Raw genomic sequence first — 26,868 nt, forward strand, 5'->3', positions numbered from 1 at the left:
GCAAGGCAGCAGATTTCATTCAGTTGTTTTAGAAGATTTTTGAACATTTGTTATTTCCAATTAGCCACTTTTCCACAAAACTCATTCAATTTTTACGTACTAATTATCATATAAAAGCATTTTCAAAGCTCTTAAATTGCCCAGAAATTGAATGAAAACAAAGACTTTTGATGACAAAATTTCATATTCTTTCTTTCTTTCAGAAGATCTTTTAATTAGCTGATTTTGTCGCAAAACCAGTCGAACATAGTTTGAGAAAAAAAGATTGCGAGAAATCAATGAGGAAAAGTATCACAAAAGAAAATTTGAAGGCATTTTTAAGGAAATGGTTAAAATCTTACAGGGTTTTTTGATTAATTTGTTTTTTTTTGCTGTCACGGATAGTTAATGTGCTTGCTTCTGTGTTAAGGAAAAAATTGAGCGAAATCGAAGAATACCTAAAGGTAATCTCTATTTAAAGCTCGATTTATCACAAAAACAATAGAAAAAGATGAATGAAATGAATTCGAATATAATCAAATGAACAGAGATGAGAGCCAACTATTTATAAATATGAAGAAATGTATTTATATGAAGAACCTTTTGAAACTGAGAAATCCAAATACGGAAGATTTTTGACATTAACAATCAAATCAGTCTTTGTAGTTTTTCTTCAGTAAGTTTGAGGGCCGCATTTTTTTCTCATGAACGAGCAGATATCCCATTGCCTCCGTACAGTCCGGACTTAAAACCTCTTGACTTTTGAATCTGGTCAAAACTCAATAAGAATCTCGAAAATTAAATGGGAAAACTCAAGATTTTCAACTGAGCTTTCTGATTGCGTTGAGACAGTGTCTGCGATGCTTGCAGGTCGAAAAACCCGCGGTGCTACCCGAATTGTTTGAAATTTAACGCAACTCTGTTTTTCAAAGAACGAAGGTCAGTTTCCAAAAGTCTTTGAAAGGCACTGAACACGTAGTGATGAAATTTAAGATATGTTCCAGCTGCAGAAAAATTTCCAGCTTTTTGTTCTGTTAGTTACGAGGAAATCAATTTTTTTTATTTCACAAAGCGTGAAGACAAACTTTGTGGTTGAGTTTGTCTCGAAATGGGAACTTTACTCCTTTTTTGAATACTTTTTTGAGTATCGATTTTGAACCCCATTTGTTTGAAAACGTTTCTATACTATGGTAATGTTAATTTTTGTTTTGTTTTTGTAGAATTCTACATAAAAAGAATATCAGTTTTTGTGTTCTTCCTACCTTTTGAAGTATTTGTCAATTTGAACAAGATTGTTAACTACATCTGTAACATAGGTAATTCTGATGCAAATAATTTGCATTACAATAGAGAGTCGCCCGCTCCCTCAATAATCAAATCTCGATTCTTTAATTTATCTGTTAATTCTTGATACTTGGTATTGTAAAATTGTGCAAATAGTAGATTATATTTCGCTGGTCATTTTACTGAAATACCTGTTGAATTTTCAACCATAATTTAAGTTGTAACAATCGAAGGTCCCTTTTTTTGGCAGCTTAAGTGTTAAAAATTTTGTTTACGTTTCAACTTTCAAAATGATTTTTCTTATTTACTAAGAAGTGAAAACAGTGAGCTCCGTTTTGTATACATGGCGGATTAACAGATTGTTTCCAAAATTTGGGTGTTTTTTCCAGAACAAAATTATCATTTGATAATTGAGCCAATTCAAAATTACTGTCTAATTAGTCTCTGTAATCATTTATGTACAATATTAAGTTTGAACAAGACTGCTCGTATCAGGGCAAAGCCCTGAATGTTCCGACTGCCTTTTAAGGTTTATGGAGCAGTAGTAACATAAAAAAATTAAATGCAACAAAAAAGAATGAAAAAAAAAAATTTCTTAAATTTGAATTTTTTTATGAAATCATCTCCCCACACGCCAAATAAAGAACAAAATTATATATTTCGCTCATTGTAACAAATCAATTGTGGCAAATAAGCTTCTTCCAACCAATTTGGAACAATTTCTAAGACGGATTAAATCTCGCTTACGCGTTAATAGCGCGAAATATATCGCGCGTTAATTGTCCCAAATTGACCAAAATGGCAATCTATAAACCCACATAACTTTACGAAAAAAGTTCGCAGGTAAAATATTATTTCAAATTTATGCTCAGGACACCAATAGCTTTCGAATGATATAAGAACTTTTTGTCAAAATTGGCTAGTTAAAAAGTCGAAATTTGTCTGAAGAAAAAAAAACCCACCCGAGCACAAATATTCCGTTGCTTTTGTATCCAAAGTGGGAACAACAAGGATAGCCGTTTACTGTGCAAATAGCATAGAATGCTTCTATAGTTAGTCTTAAAAAAAACTTTTTTTTTCAAATTAGTGTAGTTTTTTCTGTGTGGCGTAATAAAAAAAATCTTATTGAAAAAAATAGAAACTAGGCATGTTCAACAGTCAGAGTAAAACAGGCCCATTGTAAAACAGTTTTTGAAGAAAAAGACTTAAAAAAACAAAAAAATCATAAGAAAAACATGTACTTTTTTTCGCAGAACTGTTATGAATTTTTTGAAATTTTTGATTTTTGAACTTAGTTTTCACGGCTTAAATAAGCTATTTCAAGCCTGCTCGCAGACCTTATTAGTTTGAAATTATTTTTCAAATTATTTTTAAACTGATACTTGAAAACCATGTTTTAAGAAATTTCAGTCATTTTTTTTTCTCATTTTGACCTTTATCTTCTTTTTTTTGCATTCTTTCCCAATGTTGTGAAGTTTTGGTTGAAAACCACAAAATTTCGTTTCTTCACAAAAAATTTTAACAAAGAATGTGATGTATGTTTTAGCTAAGCTCAGTAACTGCTTTTACTTTCTTCGCGTTTTTTATTTTCATGGGGTTTTTGACTGCAATCATTGCCAATTTTTTATCTCGAATCCAATTGATAATAGCTTAGAATTTTTTTTTCAGATTATGCCAAAATGACCAAAACTTCTTATCACACAAATTGCCAATACGATTTTTTTTTGTCATATATATGATCAATTTCATATAATTCAAAAAAAAATTATATGAAGTCACTATGATAAACAAATGACCATTTTACATAAAGAAATCTTGGGGTTGAGAAGAAAAAGTTTCACACATATTTGGTATTTGTGGTTTATTTTCTCGAGATAGTGTTTCACACTCGCCCAGTAGGTTGAATAAAAAGCGTAAGCTTTTGGTTCTAGGGCTCAGACCAATTATTTGATGCGGAAATTAGTCTTTTTTTATGTATTGCAGGAAAAACTTTTGATGAACTAGTGGAACAAATGAAGTATTAATTTTTGTTAATATTTTCTACATTGTTTATTGTAAGCTCGCTTTTTGTAAACTAGTTTTTTTAAAGACCCAAGAGTTAATGTTCTTGTGACAGATAGTTTGTTGAAACCTAATTTATCTTTTTCCAATTACATCTCGCTTCATGTAATTCTTCAAAAACAAATATGTTTTGAGGTAAACTTCTTTTTCAGCCGTGTTCTGAAGTGTTTCTCTAAAATTTCAAATTGAAACTTTTAATTGCAAGGTTTTTTTTTGCTATTATAGTCTCTTTGTTTTTGCTATAATTGTAATCTTTTCTAGAAAATAAACTCCGTGATTTTTGATGCAAGCTAATTTTAATTGACTTCTTACCCTTTTCCGCAAACGCTTTATTCTGAAATTGCTGTATTTTTAAGAAAAAAACCAATTTTTTATTGTTGAATCGTTATTGGGGGCTTAGTGCATAACCAACCAGTTGTCTGGAGCTTAAATATTACATGAAACTAGACAGTGGTAACTAAAGCGAGCCCCTAAGGTGTTACGTTTTGACAGAGTCTTTTCAACGAATTACTCTTCTGATTTAAATTATCCGGACAAAACGAACAAAATTGAAACTTTTGTTTTTCTCAAATTGAGCTAAGATTAGACAGAGAGTAGAGTGAACCGAATTTTTATGGCACTATTCAGTTTTCGAAAATCTTAACTAAATTTTTACCGTACAAATGGGTCATTTTGACTTTTTTAGTTAATCAAGAATTACGCTGAAACTACCACATAATTGATGATAAGATTATATCAAAAGAAGCAATTGTTCCTACTCAGCTCAACAATTATCTCAAAAAAAAATCTCTAAAATTTGCGCAAATGGTTTGAAAATTATTTTTAAGCAAAGATTTTGATATTTGTTTTGTAAAAACATTTAACAATTATGCAGAAATATATTCTTATATACAGATTTTTCAAGATTTTGCCCTGTTTAAACCTTGTTGGGCTGTGTAAGAGGCTTCTTTTGATATGACTTTCTCATCAACTAATACAGTAGCTTCAGCGTAATTCTTCATTAACTAAAAAATCCAAAATGGCTCAACTTTTGCGGTAAAATTTTTGTTGCATTTTCAAAATATAAATTGCACCAAGAAAATTTTGGTAAAATTCTAAGCAACTTTTGTTCTTTTTACTTTTTGTCTAATCTCATCGCAATTGGAACATCGCAATTCAAAAAACGCGTTTTATTTTTCCAATGTTGTGTTTTGCCCGGTTAATCTTAATCAGCACTGTATATTTTGAAAATTTTGATGCTCCACTTATCGACTTCATAAATTCTTTCATATCTACTTCCAAAACAATTAACTATTATAAGCAAAATTTGATATTAGAGGTATATAGGTCAACATTTCATAATTTTGAATCGATATAGTTTTTTGACCGATATAATTTTATTTCGTTTTTACATTCCTTTGTCTCTTGTTTGTTTCTCCTGATCAAAGCAATATTATTTTGAGCTTCACCTTCAGACATACAAAGATGATTCATTCATACAAAAATGAGGGTGTACATGTGGCCAAATCTGTTTTTTAATGAAAAAAGATGAAAGAAAGTAGAGCATATTTTTATTCTAAAAGCAGTCGTTGTTGTTGATGCAAATGAATGTCTGGGTGGATGGACTGTCTTTTGTGTCAGTTTCTTTTCCTTCCGCGGTCATCATAGAAAAACCACCCAAGCGATCAAAAAGATGAAACTAATAAACTAAAAATGGTGAAAGAGATCGAGAGATTGAAAACAAAATAATGAACTAAAAGGACATAAAAGAAGAGATAGCAATCATAAAACAGTAGAAAGAAATAGCTATCTTTATGGGGAGAATGCTTAACCAAATTCATTATGGGGAGAAAACGTCGTCTCGATCACCAAACTCCCACTCCGCCCACGACTAAATTTCGACTGATCTGAATCTTGGTCAGATCCGTGCTCCTAAAACCAGTCAGTTTTTCTATCGCAGCGCGCTCGCAGAATTTTTAAACTCCAAGAACAAAAAACACAGGTTCACTCAATTATTATTTTTTGCTTATGACCATCATTTGAATAATAATTATTATACATTTATAATAATTTAAAGCTGCAAACTGAAGTTATACTTGTTTTGAGTGATAATTATGGACGAGGCAAACGACACAAAGTCTGCATTTAATCAGATGTACAATCTTTTGGCGATGATTAATTTATGAAATTTTAAAGCCTAAATGTCTATGTACTTGTAGTGGAACAAAAACAAGTAGCCGAGCACTTGTTTTTGTTTCGTTAAAACTACACAGACTTTTAGGCTGTAAAATTTCATTATGCCTTAAAATAATTATCAATCAATCTGATTATGGACCGGTTGCTATCATTGGACCAAATATGAGATGGCGCTTGTATTGTTAAATATGAAAAAAGGAGGATAGGCCAACAAGCCGAAGCGCCAACAAACCGAAAACAAGGTTACCACTCAACAAGCCGAAAAATTATTATTGTTACGCAATACAACAATAGATTGTTACTGTTGTTATGTAATTGTTATGTAATTTTGATGTAATTTCGGCTTCAAGATATGGCGGATTTTTGAATATCTGTCGAAAGAACGTGTCTAATCACGGGAAAGCGTTTTCGAAGGTCAATCGAATTATATTTTCGTAGGATGGTCTTCCGAAGTTTTTTCAGCAGTAAAAAACATCATTTTGAATTTATTCAAATTGGCTATTATCAATACGCAGTTGATTTGTTGCAGAATTAGGAAATAAAGTTTTTTGGAGAAAAAAAATGACAGCTGTTATTTGTTTTCTTAATTTTTTTTATGCTAAACGACACATGAATATGCTGAGCAAAAAAGTTAGGGGCGACTCTGGTCGAGGTTTGTTATGTATGTTTCGACCGACTGCTCGATCAATAGACCAATATTGGTATGTTTCGGCCGTCTCGACCCAGGCCTGATGTTTCAACTTTGTCTTGGTCTTTATGTTTCGACCGACTCGACTTTATGCTGCACTTTTTAGCCATTACGAGGCCAAACTGTGCATTCTGTGCATTGTAATGGGTTTCGCAGCAGGCCCAAATCAGATTTGTCACGGAATCCGCAACATTTCTACATTCCTTTGATCTTCTTTGCTGTTTTGGATTCCTCAAACAAATACCTAAAACACTGTACCGTTCAAAATTGCTCCAAAAATAGGCAAATTTGCGGAACCCGCAACCGTAATCGCAGAATCCTGAACAGTTTGTGGAATCCACAAACGAATAATGCAACATGTGTATAGTTGAATTGAGCTGTTGCGGAATCCGCAACTGTAAGTGGAATCCGCAAACTGTAAGTGGAATCTGCGAATTCTAAGTGGAATCCGCAAATTGTATTTGTAAGTGGAATCCGCATTTTGGTTTACGAATTCTCTTTGCATATATGTTTGTGCAGTAGCGTTTAAAATTACTACGTTGATCAGCTACCAGTTGGAATGCCAAACGTTCGATCTCAGTTCCTGCCAAACACTCAACTTCAATCTCAATTCCTGTCAAACATACGCAACTTCGATCTCATCTCATTTCTTGTCAAACAAACCCAGCTTCAATCTCACTTCCTACAATAATTTCGATCTCAATTCCTGTCATCAATCTCAATTCATGCTATCTCAATTCTTGCAGTCTGAACAAATGGAAGTAAACTCATTCATCAGTTCATTTCAAGCCATTCGACTGAAATTTAAAAAATTAGATTAGTCCTTTTGAAATGTTTGCAAACTGCGAATCCAGAACATAGTTTGATAAAGCAACATTTTTAGGATTATATTTTCGTGTTTTTGAAATTAAAATTTAAATCTGCTGTATTTCAATTTTTGGTAATTTTCATCTAAAACCAGTTTGCTCAAATTAATTAAATAGATCCTTTACTACCCGTGAACAAAAAACTTCATCAAGATAATTGACTCCCACGAACAATTTTGACAGGCCGGCATGATTTTCAGACCATAACACATACTGGAAATAGTAAAAATAATACGGAAAATTAGAATACGGTTGAATTCAAAAGCTCAAATAAAAACAAACAGTCAAAAAAAATCAGTAAACAGTTCAAGCAGTTCTTTCTGGATGATGGCAGCTAAATAATAATTGTTTATTAATTGTGATTTAGCTATTCAGAAAGATTTGAATAGTTCACTCATGGTTTCACTCTGTCATCTCATCCTAAATACTATCTTCATAATTAACGCTCCCAAATACTGAATCCCAAATACGAATCCCCAAATACTGAATCTCAAATACTGAATCCCAAATACTGAACTAATTCCGACATATGTCAACCCAATAGTGAATTAACCATATTACCGAATTAACTCAATGAACTTACTCGGTTTTGTGTTTCCAAAACTATGATTCCAAAAACTGCTTGCAAATACTTAAGTGTGACATCCATCGATTTAGTTAACCAATGTTTTAAGATTGTTCGTGGATTCTGCTGACAATGGTTGAGTCATTGCTTTTAAATTTTGCAAATGCATATGCAAGTTCACTAATAAACAAATTTCTGAATTCCTTTACAGTTTACGGAATTCGTTTACATTTGCGGATTCCGTTTACAAATTTTGCGGATTCCACTTATATTTACGGATTCCACTAACATTTTGCGGAATTTGTTTGCAGTTGCGGAACCCAGAACAACTAGCTATAATTGCTTGTTGCGGAATCCGCAACAAATTAAATGTGCCGACAAAATTTACGTTACAAGTATATGTACGAGGTATCCACGTAAGTCTTGTAAGTGGAATCCACTCCCATTTTGGAACATGTTTAAATACTTGTCTCTGGAATTCAGGGACCAGGGACATACAGACACAAAATTGTGCGCCTATCCAGTGCACAGTTTGGCCTCGAAATGAGTCACTGTTGGGTCTTCTCGGCCATGGATTTTGGCCGAACTCTGACATGTATTCCTTTTGGTCAAAACATATATCGGAAACCTCGACATGGGCAGATTTCTGAAATTTTTAGGGGTATTAAGTGTGAAGATGAAAAGTGGAAAATCAGGAGCGGAATGTGAGAGGGGATATTTGTGCTGCCACTAATAAAAAGTAGGCAAAATATGTGAAAACTATATAATTATATAAATATAAACCTTATATAAATACTTAAAACAATAGATTAAGGCTAGTAAAGCATTGTTATAACGTAAATTTTTTTCTAAAGTTTAGGTTGAAAACATTCTCAAGGGCAGATTTTCCGTTGAATAATCATTAACCCTTGTTGAAAGGAAAAAATCTTGGAAATAAAAGATTTGCGAAGCCCTGAATGTTCTGACTGTTTTTAAGGTCTATGGAGTAAGTTTTACAGTAGGTCTGAACAGCGAGCAAAACAGCAGATTAATTTAGTCGAATTTAGTTCAATATGTTTCAAGACTTTGTCATTGAAAAAAAACGCGTTTCACGAGGAAAGCTTACAAATATCATAATTATTTCATTAATTTTTTCTATCGTGACTAATTGCTTTGCTCTGAATTTCTTACTTCGATCTTTCAGTCGGTCTAGAAGTTGAACCAAGCAGAAGAAAGAAAAATCCTGGATCTCCTTAGGGTCCAGTTAGAAAATATTTTAGCGAAAACTTGTTCCACTGTAAGACCGTAAATTTTAAAATTAAAATACTAGTGCTCAATTGAGCTAATCATGATATTAATCATGAAAATTATCCCCTTCATGCTAAAAATAAAAGTACTAACGTCGATAGCCGGTTACTGTGCAAGAAGCGCAGAATGCTCCGACCATAGTCTTAAAAAATCTACCAAAAGGTATCTTTTTCAAATGAGTATAACTTTTTCTGCATGATGTGACGAAAGGATCTGACTTAGACTATAATTTGGTCGTAGTCGACAGACAGAGTAATTTAGGCAAACCGGACAAAAATTTTTGAAGAAAAGAAAAACTTCAATTTTTCCATTTTTTTTTGCTGAAAAGTTTTGAATTTTTGAAGTTTTTGATTGCCAAAATGGCATTAAATACCTGCAAAAACTAATTCTACTCCAGTAAAATTAAAGTTAGGCATAATTAAGCCAATATGAACGGCCTAAATTAACCATGAATAAGCCTGCTCGGTGGCTTTCGTCGCCCGAAATTAGACAAAAAATCTAAAATTTCAAACTATTTGTTAATATCAATGACTCAAGAAACAGTTATTTCAAATACATTTAATTCTCATTTGTTACAAATTTTGACTAAATTGGTGAATTATTCATTCTTACCTGCATCCAGTTTCAAGCGCTAATAATCGATTATAATATGACTTTATTACCAGTCTGATGATTTTAACTTATTACTATGATTTTAACTTATTACTAATTGATTATATTCTTTTTTTTGAAATCGACTAAAATCAATTATAATACATTATAATCAATGATAAAGGATTATGTTTATCCAAATTTCTAATTCATTTGTTTTGCAGAAAAACTTCGAGCATTATCGATTATAATTCTTTATAATCCTTTTTGTTTGCCCATTTTGTCTTCGACATGCACCTGAACTGCTTATATTTTATGATTCTCGTAGACGTTGATTTAGGTGAAAAGTGGTGAAATTGTTTTAACAGTTTTCAAATCAATTCAAATTATTAAGTTTCTAGTTTTTCAGTTCTTGTTGATTATAATTGTTTCTCAATGCAAACATTTTTTAACCACCAAAAATTCAGCACTAAGCTTTAGTTCCATGATTTATATAGAAGAATTATATTTCACCTACCGCGGGATTCTATCAACCAATATGAAGGGATCTCTATAAAACCTTTATTTCTCGGTAAAACTTTTATTCAGATGAACCAAAGGAAGACAAGACATCTCACATTTAGAGATTTTTGACAGAAAAAAGGATTATAATCTATTATAATAGATAATAAGAGATTTCCGGAAAAATTATAAACAAATATAAATGATTATTTTTATTATAAAATCAAGAAAAATGTTATTGTTTTAATGGATTATTAATAATTAAACATCTAAGTTTGGTGCTTATTATTACTTATAACTTTGATAAAAGTACCATTATAATTGTAATATAATCGATTATTTTCTCTTTTTTTCTGAGTGCGGGTAGGTTCTTATTTCAGTTTTTTAAGGAAAGTAAGAGATTGATTTTGATGGCGGAAGTTTTTTGATTGGGCCAATTCCGGCTATCATAATTAAAAGCTTTTGACAAAAGTTTCTTTTGCCCCACCTGCTGAGAATGCTTACAAATCAAATTAGTATTCGGTCGCATCACCCGATTGTTAAAAAATTTGCATATGGACATAATTTAATCTTCATACTCAACCTTGTGAAATCAATCGTTACTCTATGCTCTTGCGAGGTAGGGGATGAACTTTTTTAGGTAGGGCCAACTTTTTTATACTACGATAGATATATTGAATCCCTGATTTCAATTTGAGATTTTTCGGCAATATTTCTTGCTAAAGTAATGGGGGTTTGGAAAAGCCCATTTGGCGAAAACTATGAAAAATTTGAAAGCGCTTTTAAAAAAAGTAACTATGATGCTGAAAGCGTAATCGCGAATTCTCTATGCTTAACATTTTATAACACACTCTGAATGATTCCAAATCGGCTGAGGAAAACTAACTGGTCATTTTGATTCCTTTTACAATTTAAACTAAGACAATAAATTGACTGGAAGGAGAGAAAAAAAAACAATATTCTAAGTTTCAAAAGTTTATAAAGTGAGCCTGACCAAAATATATGCAAGAATTGTCAAATAGGGGCACTCAAAATATTGCGCGCTCAAACTGATACTAGCAGTCTTTACATTAACACCAATGTAGGCTTTTTGGGTATTCGCTATTCGTTGTTAACGTAGATTATTCTATCTGAGAGATAATGGTATTTTGAGCTCAAAATAAAAAAAAACGAGTTTCATCTATTCGCCATTTTTATCTATTAAAATGGCTAACGCGACAAAAAAAAATTAATTTCAAGTTGAATTGAAGCAAGTTATTTGCTCCATTTATCTCGTTACCAGATGAAAAAAAAACTTCTGTTATGACATTGCGTTAGGAGGACCAATTTTTATACTAGATGATAAATGTGTTACTTTGAACTTCAAATTGCGTGGGGAACATTTTTTTCGGATTTTTTTGAATTTTTCTTTCAAATACCTTCGCTAACTTTCTCTAAATAGTTACGAAAACTTAATCCGCTTGTTTTCCTGCCAAAAAACTATATTCACAAAATGTTTTCAATGACATTTTTTCTCACTTAATTAGAAAATAACTTAAAAGACTGTATATAAAAAATTATTTTTCATTCATTCTGAAGAATCAATTAGTTCGCGAAACTTGAGGATTGTTTAATTTTGAATTCATCGATTCTTTTTCAAAACCAATTATTCCAAGCAGATAAAAGCTTCTTAAGAGTAGTTGACTCGGCTATCAGGTTTTGCTTATGGTTGATTCTAAAAAAAGATCGAATCTTTTTTAATTTAAGATAAACGGAATGTATAAAATAACAATTTTTCAATAGCGTTTAAATTTTTTGAATAAATTTATCTAAAAAAGTGAAAATAATTTCATACCCATTTTTGCATGCTTCCAATGCAAACTACAGATTAAAATTTTTAGGCTGAATTGCACCTGAGAATTTCTGCTACCAATTTTTGTACAAATGCGATGTAAAATAGTTTTGTAATGAAAAAAGGGATGAGCGAAAACGCATTCGTTAAAAGATAGTACTTTGGAGTATTTTAGAACTAATAATTTTAGTATCAAATCACACTTGCTCCCCTGAAAAACCAATTTCCTTTTTCATTTTGAACTGCAAGCCTCGGGTTATATGTCCAACATTGTCGATTGTAGCTGACGAATATTCAAAAAAAGAAGAAATATTGGAATCGTTATCCCAAATAGTATTTTGGCCATAAGTCTTCTGATCAAATAGCAGTATCTTGGCAAAATTTTTTTAATTTCAGGCTGCGATTTTACAAAGGATTATAAAGTCAGCTATTTATGCTTTTTTATGGTATCATCAAAAATGCATTTTAACGCCCTGCAGCTGTGAATTGTTTGTTTAATCTTCCACTTACAATTGAAAAAAAATGAAACTTATCAAAAAATGCCTCTATAAGCTTTTTAAATTTCTTCTTTTAGTTCGTTATGTAGAAAAGTTGATAAGGGTACAAAATTGAGGGTTTTACCACAACAGTTAAAACCTTTTGGTTAGTTGTGGGTTACAGGTACGAGATTCAATCAAAGGTAATTCCAATGAATCCAATCAGCTGCCAGGTTGTATCATGAATGTTACAAAACTTTCTGCTGAAGCTGATACGACACATGTATTGACCTACCTAGGAAATAAAAGTACCTGCAAAATATGAGCAAGAATAACACGACAGCTCGTATCAGGGCGAAGCCCTGAATGTTCCGACTGCCTTTTAATGTTTATGGAGCAGCAGTAAAAACATAAAAAATTAAATGAAATAAAATAAAATGAAATTTTTTTTTCTAAAATTTGAAGTTTCTTTTATGAAAATCATCCCCCCACACGCCATATAAAGTACAAAACAATAGATTTCGCTCCTTGTAACAAATCAATTATGGCAAATAGGCTTCTTTCAACCAATTTGGAACGATTTATAAGACGGATTAAATCTCCGCTTACGCGTTAATAGCGCGAATTATATCGCGCGCTAATTGTTCCAAATTGGTCAAAATGGTCAAAATGGCAATCTTTAAACCCTCATAACTTTACGAGAAACGATCACAGGTGAAATATCTTTTCAAATTTAAGCTCAGGACAACAATGGCTTTCGAATGATATAAAAAAATTCCGTCAAAAATGGCTAGTTAAAAAGTCGAAATTTGTCTGAAGAAAAAAAAACCCACCCCGAGCACAAATATTCCGTTACTTTCGTATCGAAAGTCGGAACAATGAAATTTTTCCTCATTTTTCAATTGTTAATACAGTTTATTCGAGCGTCCTAATAGTTGAGGAAATAATTTGCAGTGATTACATTGTGGTCTCTTACTTATTGGGAAAAGCCTCAATTAAATTGGCATTCTCTTTACTGCTAAATAGACATAGGGAGAAAAATTGTTTCATATTTAACTGAGTCATCATACACCATTAAAAATGTAGGATTAGCACATTTACTGAATCATCACTGTATGGAATTCTTTCATTAGCAAATTTAGTCTGTGGAGTTCAGACATAGTGAATTGCATCTAGTTCAAAATTGGAAACTTAGATATAGCGGCTTCTAAAAAATTGAACATAAAAATCCTTTCAATTGCGTCAAAACTAGACGAATCAGATATCTCAGAACATAAAAAATTGTAGCTTAAGCATCTGGCCACATAATCTTGTTGGTGCTGCGACTTTTTTTTCGAAGTAAGTCAGGAGTATAAATGCTTTGCCGTTATTTTTAAACTAGACCATTTCCTGCAATCAAAATAGTATTTTTAAACCGAAGTATTTTATGCCCCAAGGACTTCATCAATTCTCTGAGTTCAAAATTGAAAAAGATCTTTTACCAGCAACCCTTTTTCGGTTACGTTTGGCTATGTTCTGAATTAATTTATGCGCGAAGATTTTATGAATGATGCTGAAAGCGTAATGCGAATTATTTTCAGGCGATTCAATTGAGCACGTTTATTCCCCATTATGTTCTCAAAATTTAAAAATTAGCAGTTTTTTGGCTGAGGGGAGACGAAAATCAAACAGTTCAAAATTTTTATACAAAAAACATTTGAGATTATTTAAAGCGCAGTCGGAACACTCAGGTCTTCGCCCTGATATAAGAGCAACCTTGTTTTCTTTTTTGTTACGGTACCTTTGCGTAATGACATTGTCTCAAACGACCATAAAACAACTAATTTGACTAAATTGCCGGAAATTTAGGATTTGAACTTTTACGATGTAGGTTTTTCGCTTTTACTTGTCTGTGGAGTTTGGACATAGTGACTGCACCTATTTAAAAATCGAAAACTTGGACTAGCGGCCTCTAAAAATATTGTGCCTAGGAAATCTTTTAATTGTGCCAAAACTAGACATAACAGATATATCGAAACATGGAAAATGGTGAGTGAAGCATCTGGCTACATCATCTTGTTGTTGCTCCGACTTTCGAAGTAACTAGGGAATGTAATGCTTTGCTGCATTTTTTAGTTTATACCTTTTCTTGCAATGAAAATATTAATTTTAAAAAGTTTTTATTATGCCTCATCAATTCCCTGAGTTCAAAGTTGAAAAAGATTTTTCACCAGCAGCAACACTTTTTTGGTTAAATTTGCCAATTAAAACGCGAAATTTTTATGAATGATGCTGAAAGCGTAATGCGAATTAGTTTTGCATATCAAATTATGCGTGGCGTAGTTAAATGTCGCGCTTTCAAAAATAATCCAAATTGATTTCAGGCGAATTAATGGATCAAATTTAATCCCTATTAGGTTCTCAAATCTTAATAATTAGCAGTTATGTGGCTGCTGGGGACGAAAAACGTGCAGTTCAAAATTTTTATAGAAAAAGGATTGAGTTTAATCACAGCGCAGTCAAAACAAGCAGGGCTTCGCCCTCATCTAGGAATAACATTGAAATCAATTTATATTAAGATAAGGTTGCGTTGATGGCAGTGTCCTAACCGACCATAACACAAATAAATTGACTAAATTGCCACCAAATTGTTTATCTGTTTTTGGTTGTGAGTCCCACTTATGCCGATCCAATTTGATATTCTTTCACAAAAACAAATGCGTAGCTTATCTAAACGTGAGCAGATGCTTATTTTTTTCAATAATAAACTTTTTGTTTCTAAAGCAGCTGAAAGGTCTCTAACTCTCAGTTTTTTTAGGCAACCACTGTATATCGATTCACTTCTAACTCATGTAAGTTTCATTTTATTTCGTTGGGTTTTTCAAAACATTCTTGATTTTACATCAATTATAAACACAATTATTTTCCAAATGCTGAATATTTTCTTCACTAGAAAAAGTAAAGAAAAAAATTTTTAAAATATTTTATGGACTCCTTGACGCAATAGTGCAAACTTTTTGGAAGTTGCACGTTACGACATAAAACCAAACGCGCACAAAATGTCATTTGAAAATGAATCGAAGCAAGCAAAGTGGTCCCTTTGATTCCCAATTTGATTGGCTTGTTGGGTGGCGTTAAGCAAAGCGTGCAAACAGCAAGGAGCCAAAAACCCTGATTGCGCCTCGCGCGGGTTCAGTATACTTTTAAGGAACAACGGCGAATTTCAAGCACTATGACCCGCAAAAAAGTGCTATTTTCCCCTGTTTTTTTTCCATGCAATTTGAAAATTCGCCTGGAATTTCCATTAAATCAAGGAGAAATGCAATTTCTATTCATTTCCCTGAGAGAATTCCGGCTTTTTTCCGGGAACAATCACAGAATTTAAAAAAGAACAGAATATTTTTTTTTGTTTTTAAGTACCTCCAAAGCCTAGCGCATATAATTTGGTCCCATACGCCGGGTGACTAGGTTCAAATCCTGATAGAAAGCAAAATTTTTTCGCATTTTCAATTTGCAGAGCTCGCTTATTTTGTAACAGTTAAACAATTCAAAATTCGTTTTTTTTCTTTCTTCCACAAATGTCGATGGTCCAGTGTATCTGCTAAGCCCTCTTAAAATGAGTTCGAACCTCCATCCGAAAGAAAAAATTTCTCTTTTTTGAAGATAAAGTTTAACATATGTCCAGTTCATTGAGAATTGAAATCCAAAACTTTCAAGCTAAAAAGTTTAAAGGCATGATATTTTCCGTGATATTAATTATTTAATTTGTTTCTTCGAACAAGAACAGTCTCAAGAACGCCCAAATTGATGTCAAGAAATTCATCTGTATCAATTTTTGCTCATTTCAGCAATTCAATGAATTTATGTGAGTAGTTTCCTTTTCTCATTTTTTCTTGAGTTCCATTGAGTGAGCCTATCCCAGCAAATGGTAGTGAAACGGTAAAGCATTTGACCAAAGCACCAGCGAAGTCAGATCGAAACTCAGAAACAACAACTTAGGTTTTTTTTTCACTTTTCTACTTTAATTGTGTTCAACTACTGAGTTCATTTGAAGTAAATTGTCTGCAATCTCTTTCAAAAGATTCAATGAGCACAAAAATTTGAGATTTTTCTTTGCCAGCAGGGGTTTGAAAAATTTTACTGACAACATTTCGTTTCCAATTTCATCTTCAGTTGCTCATGTCATTAGGTAGTTAAAAGTTTGCTCTTTGCTTACAGTTTTGTTACAAGTTAACATAGTTAGTAGCACGGGTGACTAGTCAACATTGCATCAGGGTTCAATCCAGAGGAAAAACTTTTAAAAAAATCTTGAAAAAAGATAAAGTAATGAAGAAGTTAAGCCAAGCGTGCAAATGGCAAGGAGCCAAGAACCCTGATTGCACCTCGCGCCCTGACTAGGTCCTTGATATTGCTTGCATGTTGCTGGTGTATTTTTTAAAATCAAAATTCATTCGTGACAAGATAAGGGGAAGTCTAAATAATTTAAATCTAGGCGCTATTGCTCAGCTAAATTTTAATAATTTTTTTAACAATGTGAAAGTAGTCCAGACTGATGACATTGTTTGGGAGCGAAAAACTGTATAAAAGAGACGAATAAAAACTCTATCCATTTGAATGCAAATCCAACACGCAAAACAAAAACTAATTTGAGAAAAATTACTCGGATGAAAAAAAAACCATAAAATTAAGTTGAGTTTATTGCCAACAAATGCATTCAAATCCATTTGGATGTCTTTAAAGGATAAAAAGAGACTGTATTTAAAGAAATTCTTTTTTAGTCTCAGGTTTTTTTATGTTAATTTGGATTTTTTTCTGCAGCTCCAAAATTTGCGCAAATTTGTTGCTCTTTAAAACATTTTCCATGATTACTGTGAAATTTTTTTCTTTCAATCACTTGAGTCGTCAAGACACTATTCTAAGTCATTATTTTTGATTACAGTTGATTATCTCAAGCCATTAGCTTCGGCATATTGCTTTAAAGTTTTTTAATCAGTGAATTACCCGAGTGCCAAAAGTGTATTGCGCAAAGTCCTTCTTTTAGGCAAATTTTTAGTTCAAAATAGCAAAAAAACTGAAATTGGGACAAAAAATTGTTGCTGTCAAAAATTCGCGATTTGTACAAACTTTCCATCTTTTTATGTGTCCTTTTTACTCGAGTGGCTTAAATTTGCCTAAGCAAAAACCTGCATCTAATAGAGTGGTATAAAAGTGGGCGAATTATAAACCAGCCGTAATATCAATCAGCCGCAAATACGTAAGTGTTAAATTATAGTTATTTAACAATTATGTAACAATAAGGAAGGTTATGCAAATTTCATTCTCATGATTTTATATTTCGGCTAGTTTATATACTCTGCGCATTTTTGGTTGGTTTATACTCCGGCTAATTTATTCACACTCATGAGACAGATACAGCCCATTTTTTTGTTTAATTCAACTCTCAGTTTTTTAGGCAACCACTGTATATCGATTCACTTCTAACTCATGTAAGTTTCATTTTATTTCGTTGGGTTTTTCAAAACATTCTTGATTTTACATCAATTATAAACACAATTATTTTCCAAATGCTGAATATTTTCTTCACTAGAAAAAGTAAAGAAAAAAATTTTTAAAATATTTTATGGACTCCTTGACGCAATAGTGCAAACTTTTTGGAAGTTGCACGTTACGACATAAAACCAAACGCGCACAAAATGTCATTTGAAAATGAATCGAAGCAAGCAAAGTGGTCCCTTTGATTCCCAATTTGATTGGCTTGTTGGGTGGCGTTAAGCAAAGCGTGCAAACAGCAAGGAGCCAAAAACCCTGATTGCGCCTCGCGCGGGTTCAGTATACTTTTAAGGAACAACGGCGAATTTCAAGCACTATGACCCGCAAAAAAGTGCTATTTTCCCCTGTTTTTTTTCCATGCAATTTGAAAATTCGCCTGGAATTTCCATTAAATCAAGGAGAAATGCAATTTCTATTCATTTCCCTGAGAGAATTCCGGCTTTTTTCCGGGAACAATCACAGAATTTAAAAAAGAACAGAATATTTTTTTTTGTTTTTAAGTACCTCCAAAGCCTAGCGCATATAATTTGGTCCCACACGCCGGGTGACTAGGTTCAAATCCTGATAGAAAGCAAAATTTTTTCGCATTTTCAATTTGCAGAGCTCGCTTATTTTGTAACAGTTAAACAATTCAAAATTCGTTTTTTTTTCTTTCTTCCACAAATGTCGATGGTCCAGTGTATCTGCTAAGCCCTCTTAAAATGAGTTCGAACCTCCATCCGAAAGAAAAAATTTCTCTTTTTTGAAGATAAAGTTTAACATATGTCCAGTTCAATGAGAATTGAAATCCAAAACTTTCAAGCTAAAAAGTTTAAAGGCAGGAAATTTTCCGTGATATGAATTATTTAATTTGTTTCTTCAAACAAGAACAGTCTCATGAACGCCCAAAATGATAGACAGATACCTCACAATCATTCGAAAATAAAATTCACGTATTTATTCATCAGTGCAAATATTTAGAGTATATACTATTCGAGAATAGTATTTTGTTGTCTGTAATTTAAAACAAGCCGCAAAGAAGAAAGTGTGGAATAATTAGGAGTTTTTTATAAATTAGCCTTTTTGACGGATATTTTTTACACCATCTGAAAGATATGGCTCGGTTGAGCTCAAACTTAAAATTAAATTCCCCTGTGATTATTTTTTGTGAATTTACGGGGTTCGAATAGTTTTAACTTGGGATAATTAATGCCCGATAGAATGCGCTCTTAATACACAGAAACGGCAAATTAAGGCGTTCCAAATTGAGTTGAGGTCAACAATTTAGTCCTTTTATCCAACAACAAGAAAGCTAAACATGCCCACTGAATCTTACAAAGCAAGTGAGGGGGTAAATTGAAAAAAAAACTCAAAAAATTTTTTTTCGATTTTTTTTTCAAATATTGAACCAAAAAAATTTCTTCATATTGCCCTAAAGTGCGATCGCGCAGCCTCACTTTGATACACAATCAGTCTTGTTTCTTTTAAAAAATTTTGTATTTGTTTTTTCTTTCAAAGACAGTGACGGAATATTTGTGCTCGGGTGGTTTTTTTTCCGAAAATATTCACATCAACCAAAAGTTATTGTTGGTCTGCGCTCAAAATTAAAAACAGATCTTTTATTTGTGATTGTTTTTTGTAAAGTTATGAGGGTATAACGATTGCCACTTTGGCCAATCTGGGACAATTAATGCGCGATTTATCCAGCGCTATTAACACGTAAACGGACATTGAATCCGTCTTAGAAATCGTTCCAAATTGGTTGACGGAAGCCTGTTTGCCATAATTTATTTCTGTCAAAATCCATCACTTTGCAAAATCTATCACTCTGAACTCTTTATGGCGTGCGCGGGACAAACAATCTCAATTTCCAAGTTTTTTTTTTCATTTTTTCTTCGTGTTAAATTATACTGATTTAACAATTAATAACAATTATGAAGGTTATGCAAATTTCATTCTCATGATATAATGTTTCGGCTATTTTATATTCTGCGCTTTTTGGTTGATTTTTACTTCGGCTGATTTATTCACACTCATGGAACAGATACAGCCCACTTTTATGTTCAATTGAGCTTGATAATTGTTGCTTGCTCGGATGTCGGAGGTTCTACATGAGAGAAACAGAAACCTTTCAATCATTGAAATTAAAGCTCACGCATTTATCCACTAGTGCAAATTTTTCGAAATTTTCTTAGTCGAGAATAGTATTTTGTTGTCTGTAATTTAAAACAAGCCGCAAAGGAGAAAGTATGGAATACTTACGTTTTTTTTTAACTCAGCCTTTTGGACAGATGTTTTTCAAACCATCTGAAAGATATGACTTTTTTGTGCTCAAACTTAAAAATATATTTCTTTTGTGTTCATTTTTTGTGAAATTAAGGGGTTCGAATGTTGCCAATTTGGTCACTTTGGGATAACTAATAATGCCCGATAGAATGAGCTCTCTTTACATTGCCCTAAAGTGCAATCATGCAGCCTCTTTTTGATACCCGATTAGTCTTGGTTCTTTTAAAAATGTATTGCAATTGTATGGTTTTTCGAAGAAAGTGACGGAATTTTTGTGCTCGGGTGGTTTTTTCTCCAGGCAAATTTCGACTTTTTAACTGCTCTTTTCTGACAAAAAATATTCACATCAACCAAAAGTATTTTTTTTTCTGGGCTCAAAGTTAATATATATTTTATCTTTGATTAATTTTTGTAAATTTAAGAGGGTTTAACGATTGCCATTTTGGCCAGTTTGGAACAATTACGCGCGATTGATTTCGCACTGTTAACACGTAAGCGGAGATTGAACCCGTCATAGAAAACGTTCCAAATTGGTTGACGAAATCGTGTTTGCCATAATTGATTTCTATCAAAATCTATCACTTTGCGAAATCTATCACTTTTAATTTTATATGGCGTGTGGAAGGATGATTTTCACAAATCTTTTTTAGTTTTAATTTTTTTTTTAAATTTTTTTTATTACTAGCTAGAAAAGATCTCTGTTGACACATCGACCTACCGTTGACCAGATGTTTCTGCTAACAGCTAAACTACACGACCAGATAGTCTTGGCAATCTTATGCAATGTAAACTTGTTAAAGCGGGCGCTGATTTGCATTGTATTGAAACAGCTAGTGTGTATACTCGAAAAGCATGTTTATCTCGTAGCGGTTTTTTCCAGAATTTGTATATTTTTGTTGTTCGTTAAGAAATAAATAGTTTTTGTAGGGAAAACACAGAAAATTAGGTTAGACTAACGTTCAAAATTGATTTGTGGCATGCTATTTGATCTATTTAATTTTTAGCTAATTTTAATAATTTGTACTTTACATAGCGTGTGGAGGAAACGTTTTTTGCAAAAATCTAAATATATTTTTTTGAAATTTTCATCAATGTTTTCAAAGCAAACACTACTCCATAAACTTTAAAGGGCTCTCGGGACATTCAGGGCTTCGTCCTGATTTGAACAGTCTTGTTCTAATTTTGGAGTGATTTAATTCTGATATATTAAATTTCTCATTATTATGATTTGTCTTTCTGCCTCAACGACTAGATCGGTTGCACCTAGTAGCACATCCGGCAGGACGGGTTATGAAAAAGGGGCGTGCGCCTTTTCCCTTCTTTGACAGGAAATCTTTGGAAGAATTTTTTTGAATATATTTTGAGGCGAACGAACACCTATTTTTTAAAACGCTGTATTGTCCATTTTCTCCATTTTCTCAAAAAACTCGAAACTAGAAAGTTTTCCAAACATTTTTTGGATAATCCTTGATTGTCCCCTGAAATCCGTTAAATTTAATCTGAAGTTAGGCAAAACAACCCAGTGAACTCTTGAAAAATATTGAAGCCATTTACCCCGCATACAAAAAGCTAAAACTGGCCTCAGAACACGTGAGAGCTCTCTGCCGACAGTCCGTTGAGCGGTAACTTCAAGAAGATGAGTTATGATAATGTGGTTAGTGCCCCCACCCCCTCTACTAGTAGAGTATGGTCTTTTGAGTCTCACAATCCTCCCTAATCATTACCTAAGAGAGGGGCAACCTTTTCCATTGCATAAAGAACTTAAAATATCTGCATGTGTAGACTTTAATCCGGGGTACAACAGAATTTCAATTAAAAACAGTTTGACCATTTGTATACTAAATCTTTCTCTTGCGGAAAGAAAAGTAAAAAAAAATTACCCCTTTAGCATGATCTGTTCCCTTATAGCTCTGACCATAATTGTAGCTCACCCATACCGTTTACATAAATGTATCCATAAATTGAAACGGCATGGGAGACGGCAATTAGTTCGGATAACATGCACATAATACGAAAAAAAAACAATTAAAATAATACATTTGCTCAGCTAAAATTTTGAACTCCTAATTTCGAATGAGCTAGTATTTGCAGCTATTTTTTGCTTTTATTGCGTATTTCATTACTGAGAATCCAGTTTTTTTTATACTCAAAAAATTATAAAAACCTAAGTTTTTCTACATTGATTACATTTGTGGTCAACCATTCTTGAGACTTATTTAGTAACTTGTTGCATTAGAATTATCAAAAAAACTGTACTAGAAAATACAGAAGAATACTACCCGTTTTCAGCCCGCGAAATTTGCTCTTGCGTTTTAGTTTGTTGCGGAAATGAAAACCTTTTTTAAAGCCTTAAAAAGACTGCTCGTCGTTTCAAGGCAAACCCCTGAAAAATCTGACTACCTTTTAATTGTTCTCAAATAGTTTTTAGTAAAATAAATATTGGCGAAACTATAAGTTTTTTAGGCTGATCATATTCAATTTCAAATGTTAAAACTTTGAGTTGTGTATGCAATTATTAAGACCAATTAGCATATTGTCTCATTGTTCCGACTTTCGATACGGAATATTTGTGCTCGGGTTTGGTTTTTTTTGGAAAAAAAATTTTAATTTTGTTTTATTACATTTAATTTTTTAATGTTATTACTGCTCCATAAGATTTAAAAGGCAGTCGGAACATTCAGGGCTTCGCCCTGATACGAGCAGTCTTGTTTCAATTTGGAACGCTTTTGTAGAGCGGGATGATGCTCTGCGTGTAAAAAAGAAAACGATTTAGTTACTAGCTTGGCCCATGCAGATGACGGGATTGCCTGCCCGAGGCAGAACAGAATTTTGCGAAATTGGTCTTAATAAAAAACCACCCGAGCTCATATATTCCTCAATTTTCTCCAAAAAAATGTTCTTTGTTTTTTTTTAATGAAACGCTAATCTCACAAACAAAACGGAGTAACTAGTACAACATTTTGCATATGATCAACATGTTGCGAAGCAAATTAGTTTGTATTGGTTCATTTTGGAATCATTTGTGAGCCATGACACTTATTTTTTTTTATTATTATAATGTTTTGATGTCTGTCTGTCTGTGGAATCTTTGTTTATATTCTTTTCTTAAAGGGCTGAAAAAATGATTCTCTGCATAGTGACTGTTACCCATTGTGCGCAGGCCTTATTATAGAAACTTATGGCTGTTTTTAACAGAGAAACAAAACTAAAAACCTGAAAATGGAAAAAATTTTGACTTCTTTGTTTCCTATGCAGTTCCTTTTAGTTAGACAATTAATTTCTAGGTACACTATGAAAAAGTGGTCCCCTGAAAATATTACCAGTTCCCTAGCGAATAAGACACATAGAGCTCTCGAACCGTTTAAAGTTAAAAGTTTGCCAATCAGAAAAATGGTGCATTACGTTTCGAAATGAATTGTATGTTTCGTTGTTTTGTAAAACCTCATCCCTCACCATTTTAAGTTGAAAATTTCAAAAAAAGTATGTCAAAATTGAGTTTTGATGACACATAAATGAACAAGATTTAAAAACCAAAATCGTGTTTATTTATTTTTCATCAAAACTCAATTTTGGCAAACTTTTTTGGTAGTTTTTAGAATAAATTAAAGCGATCATTTTCTTAATTTAAGCAGAATAGAAGAGTTACAGTTTTCAATCTGAAAAATTCCTGACTCAAAAACTTCGCTATATTGCTTGAAATAAATAATATATACACAAATTAGGTTTCAAATTATTACCTGCGAAAGTGGTACCAGTAAATCATAGTGGTACCAGTTGTTAAAACGTGTATCCTATCTAGATTGAAATCAATAAAGTTGGTCTCTGGAAAAAAAATCTCTCCGATTACAAATAATCTACCTTTTTCTCCAAAAACTTGAACATAAAAGCGTCTTTAGATGCAAAATAGGTCAAACAAGACCGCTCAAGGGGAGCGGTGGTGAAATGGTTACGTCTCCGCCTCTCAATCGAAAGTGCTCCGTGCTCGTTGCTTGTGGGTGAAGCAATTTTACCCAGTCCAGAAAAATAACCAAAAAAGTTGCATGTAGTTCTTAAACAGGGGCACAACAGCGGTTCGCCGTGATGAGCTGTACAGCTCTTGTGTTGGTCCTTTCCCCCGTAGATAATTGGTCTTAATCTGAATTTTAATCAGTCTGCACTTCAATTTGTAGTAAAGTTTCTTCTGAGTTTTTTTTTCAAAACAATGTAAGTTTGAAGTTGTACATTTTGAGACAGCTATGTTCGTTGAACTTTGGATGTTTTATTTTTTCTTGTTAAAATAAATCATATTTACAGGTTGGACAATATATATAAATGGGTTTACAGGGCACATATATCAACTAAAAATTCTGTCAAGTAATTAGTAAAAAAGTACATCTTAAAAAAATGATCACAGTTAAAATATCTTTTCGATTCCAACCTAAATCAATATCATTATGCTTTTCGCAAGTTTTTAGTTCTATTTTCAAAATGGCCTCAAAAAGTATCTTGATTTAAAACAAAAATCGGAGAACTAGATAAGAGTAAATCGAATTATACAAATTTTAAAGCTTCTTCCAATTGACTTTTTGTTACCTTTTTAACTGTAAGTTTTTCAAGGTACATTAAGTTTTGATTAAATAGTTTTGATCTAAAAGGGTGATGGAAATACACACATATGAGAAGTGATACTATCTATATTTTAATGAAATTGCAGAGGAAAGAGCCTCTGAACTCATAGCTCCTGTTTACTCAGATACGGTTGACGAAAATCTCAAGACGTTAAATTAATCGTTATTCTATAGTTTTCACGAGAAATTTATAATCTTGTAATTTTTTTCATTATGACCGGTATTGTTTCAAAAATTCAGACTGCGTAAAATTTTTTTCAAGGACAGATAAATTAAATAAAAATTGATTGAATATTGAGCAATCCAACTCCTTCAAAAACCAAAAGTCCGCCCATTTTACATTTTGAGCTGTCAATGCTATAATTCCGCAAGGGCGTCGTTATTCACTAATTTTGAAGCGGAGCGCGTGCTAAAAAAAACTAGTTTTTTTTCGGTCAAAATCTTCCATTTTGGCTTGAAGAAAAATCCATTCCTATAAGGTAGCTATCGAACGATTAAACACATGCGAATTAAAACTTTTGGTCCAGAAAAATGTCATTAAAAATTTTGGTATTTATTGAAAATTGCTTTCCGCACTCAGCCAAAGTCAGCCGTTGCGCTAATTGTAATAGAAATCTGAAAAGGAGTTGTCTAAGTTTTGTTCATCTTGTCATTGAAGAAAGAAATTCTTTCTTGCGGTTTAATTAGGATAAAAAGTATCTAAAATACGTCAAAACTTTTGACTGAAAGGTTATTTTTCAGTAAATGATTAAAAGCATTGATGTCGAAAATAAACTCACCGAATTTTGCCATTTTGCTTTTTATTTGTGGAGGAAGAGTAAAAGTGATTTAAAATTGAAAAAAATTCAAAATGTATGGGAGCAAAAGGAATTGATTGTACCACTTGTGAGGTTGCAATTGAAAGGTATTTTTATTTCTAAATTTTAGCCAACTGCTCTGTTTTCTTATTCCGAGCTAAACTCTGCAACCTTTTCAATTGTTATATTTGTAAAATGGAAAACAAGCCGTATAAAAAAATTCTTTCGTCCAATAATTACCTTCATGAAATGAGTCTTTATTTTAAAGGCGCTCTTTATCTGATTGGCTGCTCAGTTTTATTTACGGCTTTACGGAATTTTGAAAAAATTGAGGTTATTGCAATTAGTAAAAACTAAATTTTACTCTAGTTCATAATATTTAGATTCTTTTTCATCAACTTCATGCGAAAGAGCCGTATGCAAATTATATGTTGATTTAATCCACAAAAACAGAATTGATTACAAAAGCCGAGTGCTTCATTGGAAAATGGAACAAGTTTAGTCGAATGTGACAATGGACTTGACAGACTATTTTACAGTGGTTTCAGACTATTTCAAAAGACTTCAGAAAAGATTCAAAACAAATTTGCTCAGGCTCAAAAACTGATTAAAAAAATTTGCTCAAAAAATACCAGTGAAATTTGTTTATAAAGTTAAGGGGTTTGAAAATTGCATTCTGGCCCATTTGGGATATTTAACGTGTAACTTATTGCGTTCTTATAACATTCGTAAGCGGGGCATTAAATTGTTTAATACGAAATTGAGGCGTTCCAAGTCAATTGTTGTGATATTAAAATACAAGCTGCTAAAACCAATAAAAACAAGGATAGCGGGCTACTGAGAAAGTAGCACAGGTTGTTCCGACCATAGTTTGTAGAAAACTACGGTTTAAAAAGTTTTTTTTTTCAAATTATTGAAGTTTTTTTTCTGCTTGGTGTGACAAAGACAAAAAAGATCTGACGTAACAACATAAGTAAGGCATATTAGACAATCACAGTGATATAAGCTAATTGAAAAAAATGTTGTCGAAAAATAACTAAAAAACTAAACAAAGAACTGTAAAAAAAAATTTCAAAATTTTTCCAGAAACTTTTTGATTTTTTTTGAAATTTTGGTTCCCAAAACGATGCTAAAAAACTCCAAAAACAGTTTTAATTGCTTAAAATTAAATTTGAGGACTAAAATTAGGCCTAATTCTTCTGCTGTAGGCCTGCTCGTATGCTTTAATTGATCGAATTAAGACGAAAACTCAAAAATTTGAAACCGGTTTTTCTCGACAATGGAAAAAAAAATTTTGAAAAATTTCAAATATGGTTCGAAACACGACTGAAAAGGCTTTATATTGATATATTAATCAAGCCAGTCT

At 32.4% G+C, this 26,868-nt stretch overlaps 1 protein-coding gene across 1 annotated transcript in view; it reads right to left on the bottom strand.

Annotated features, from left to right (window-relative positions):
* The window catches only part of LOC134842442 (uncharacterized), a 46,736-nt gene extending 20,993 nt beyond the window's left edge, over positions 1-25,743 (bottom strand). Inside the window, exon 1 of the mRNA XM_063858784.1 lies at positions 25,485-25,743. Within this exon, the coding sequence (XP_063714854.1) occupies positions 25,485-25,497 (13 nt within the window). The 5' untranslated portion in view covers positions 25,498-25,743. The remainder of the gene's footprint in view (positions 1-25,484) is intronic.
* Positions 25,744-26,868: the final 1,125 nt, after the last annotated feature.

This window comes from Symsagittifera roscoffensis, chromosome 3 (assembly GCF_963678635.1).
Source record: "Symsagittifera roscoffensis chromosome 3, txSymRosc1.1, whole genome shotgun sequence".
Classification (NCBI taxonomy): Eukaryota; Metazoa; Xenacoelomorpha; order Acoela; family Convolutidae; genus Symsagittifera; species Symsagittifera roscoffensis.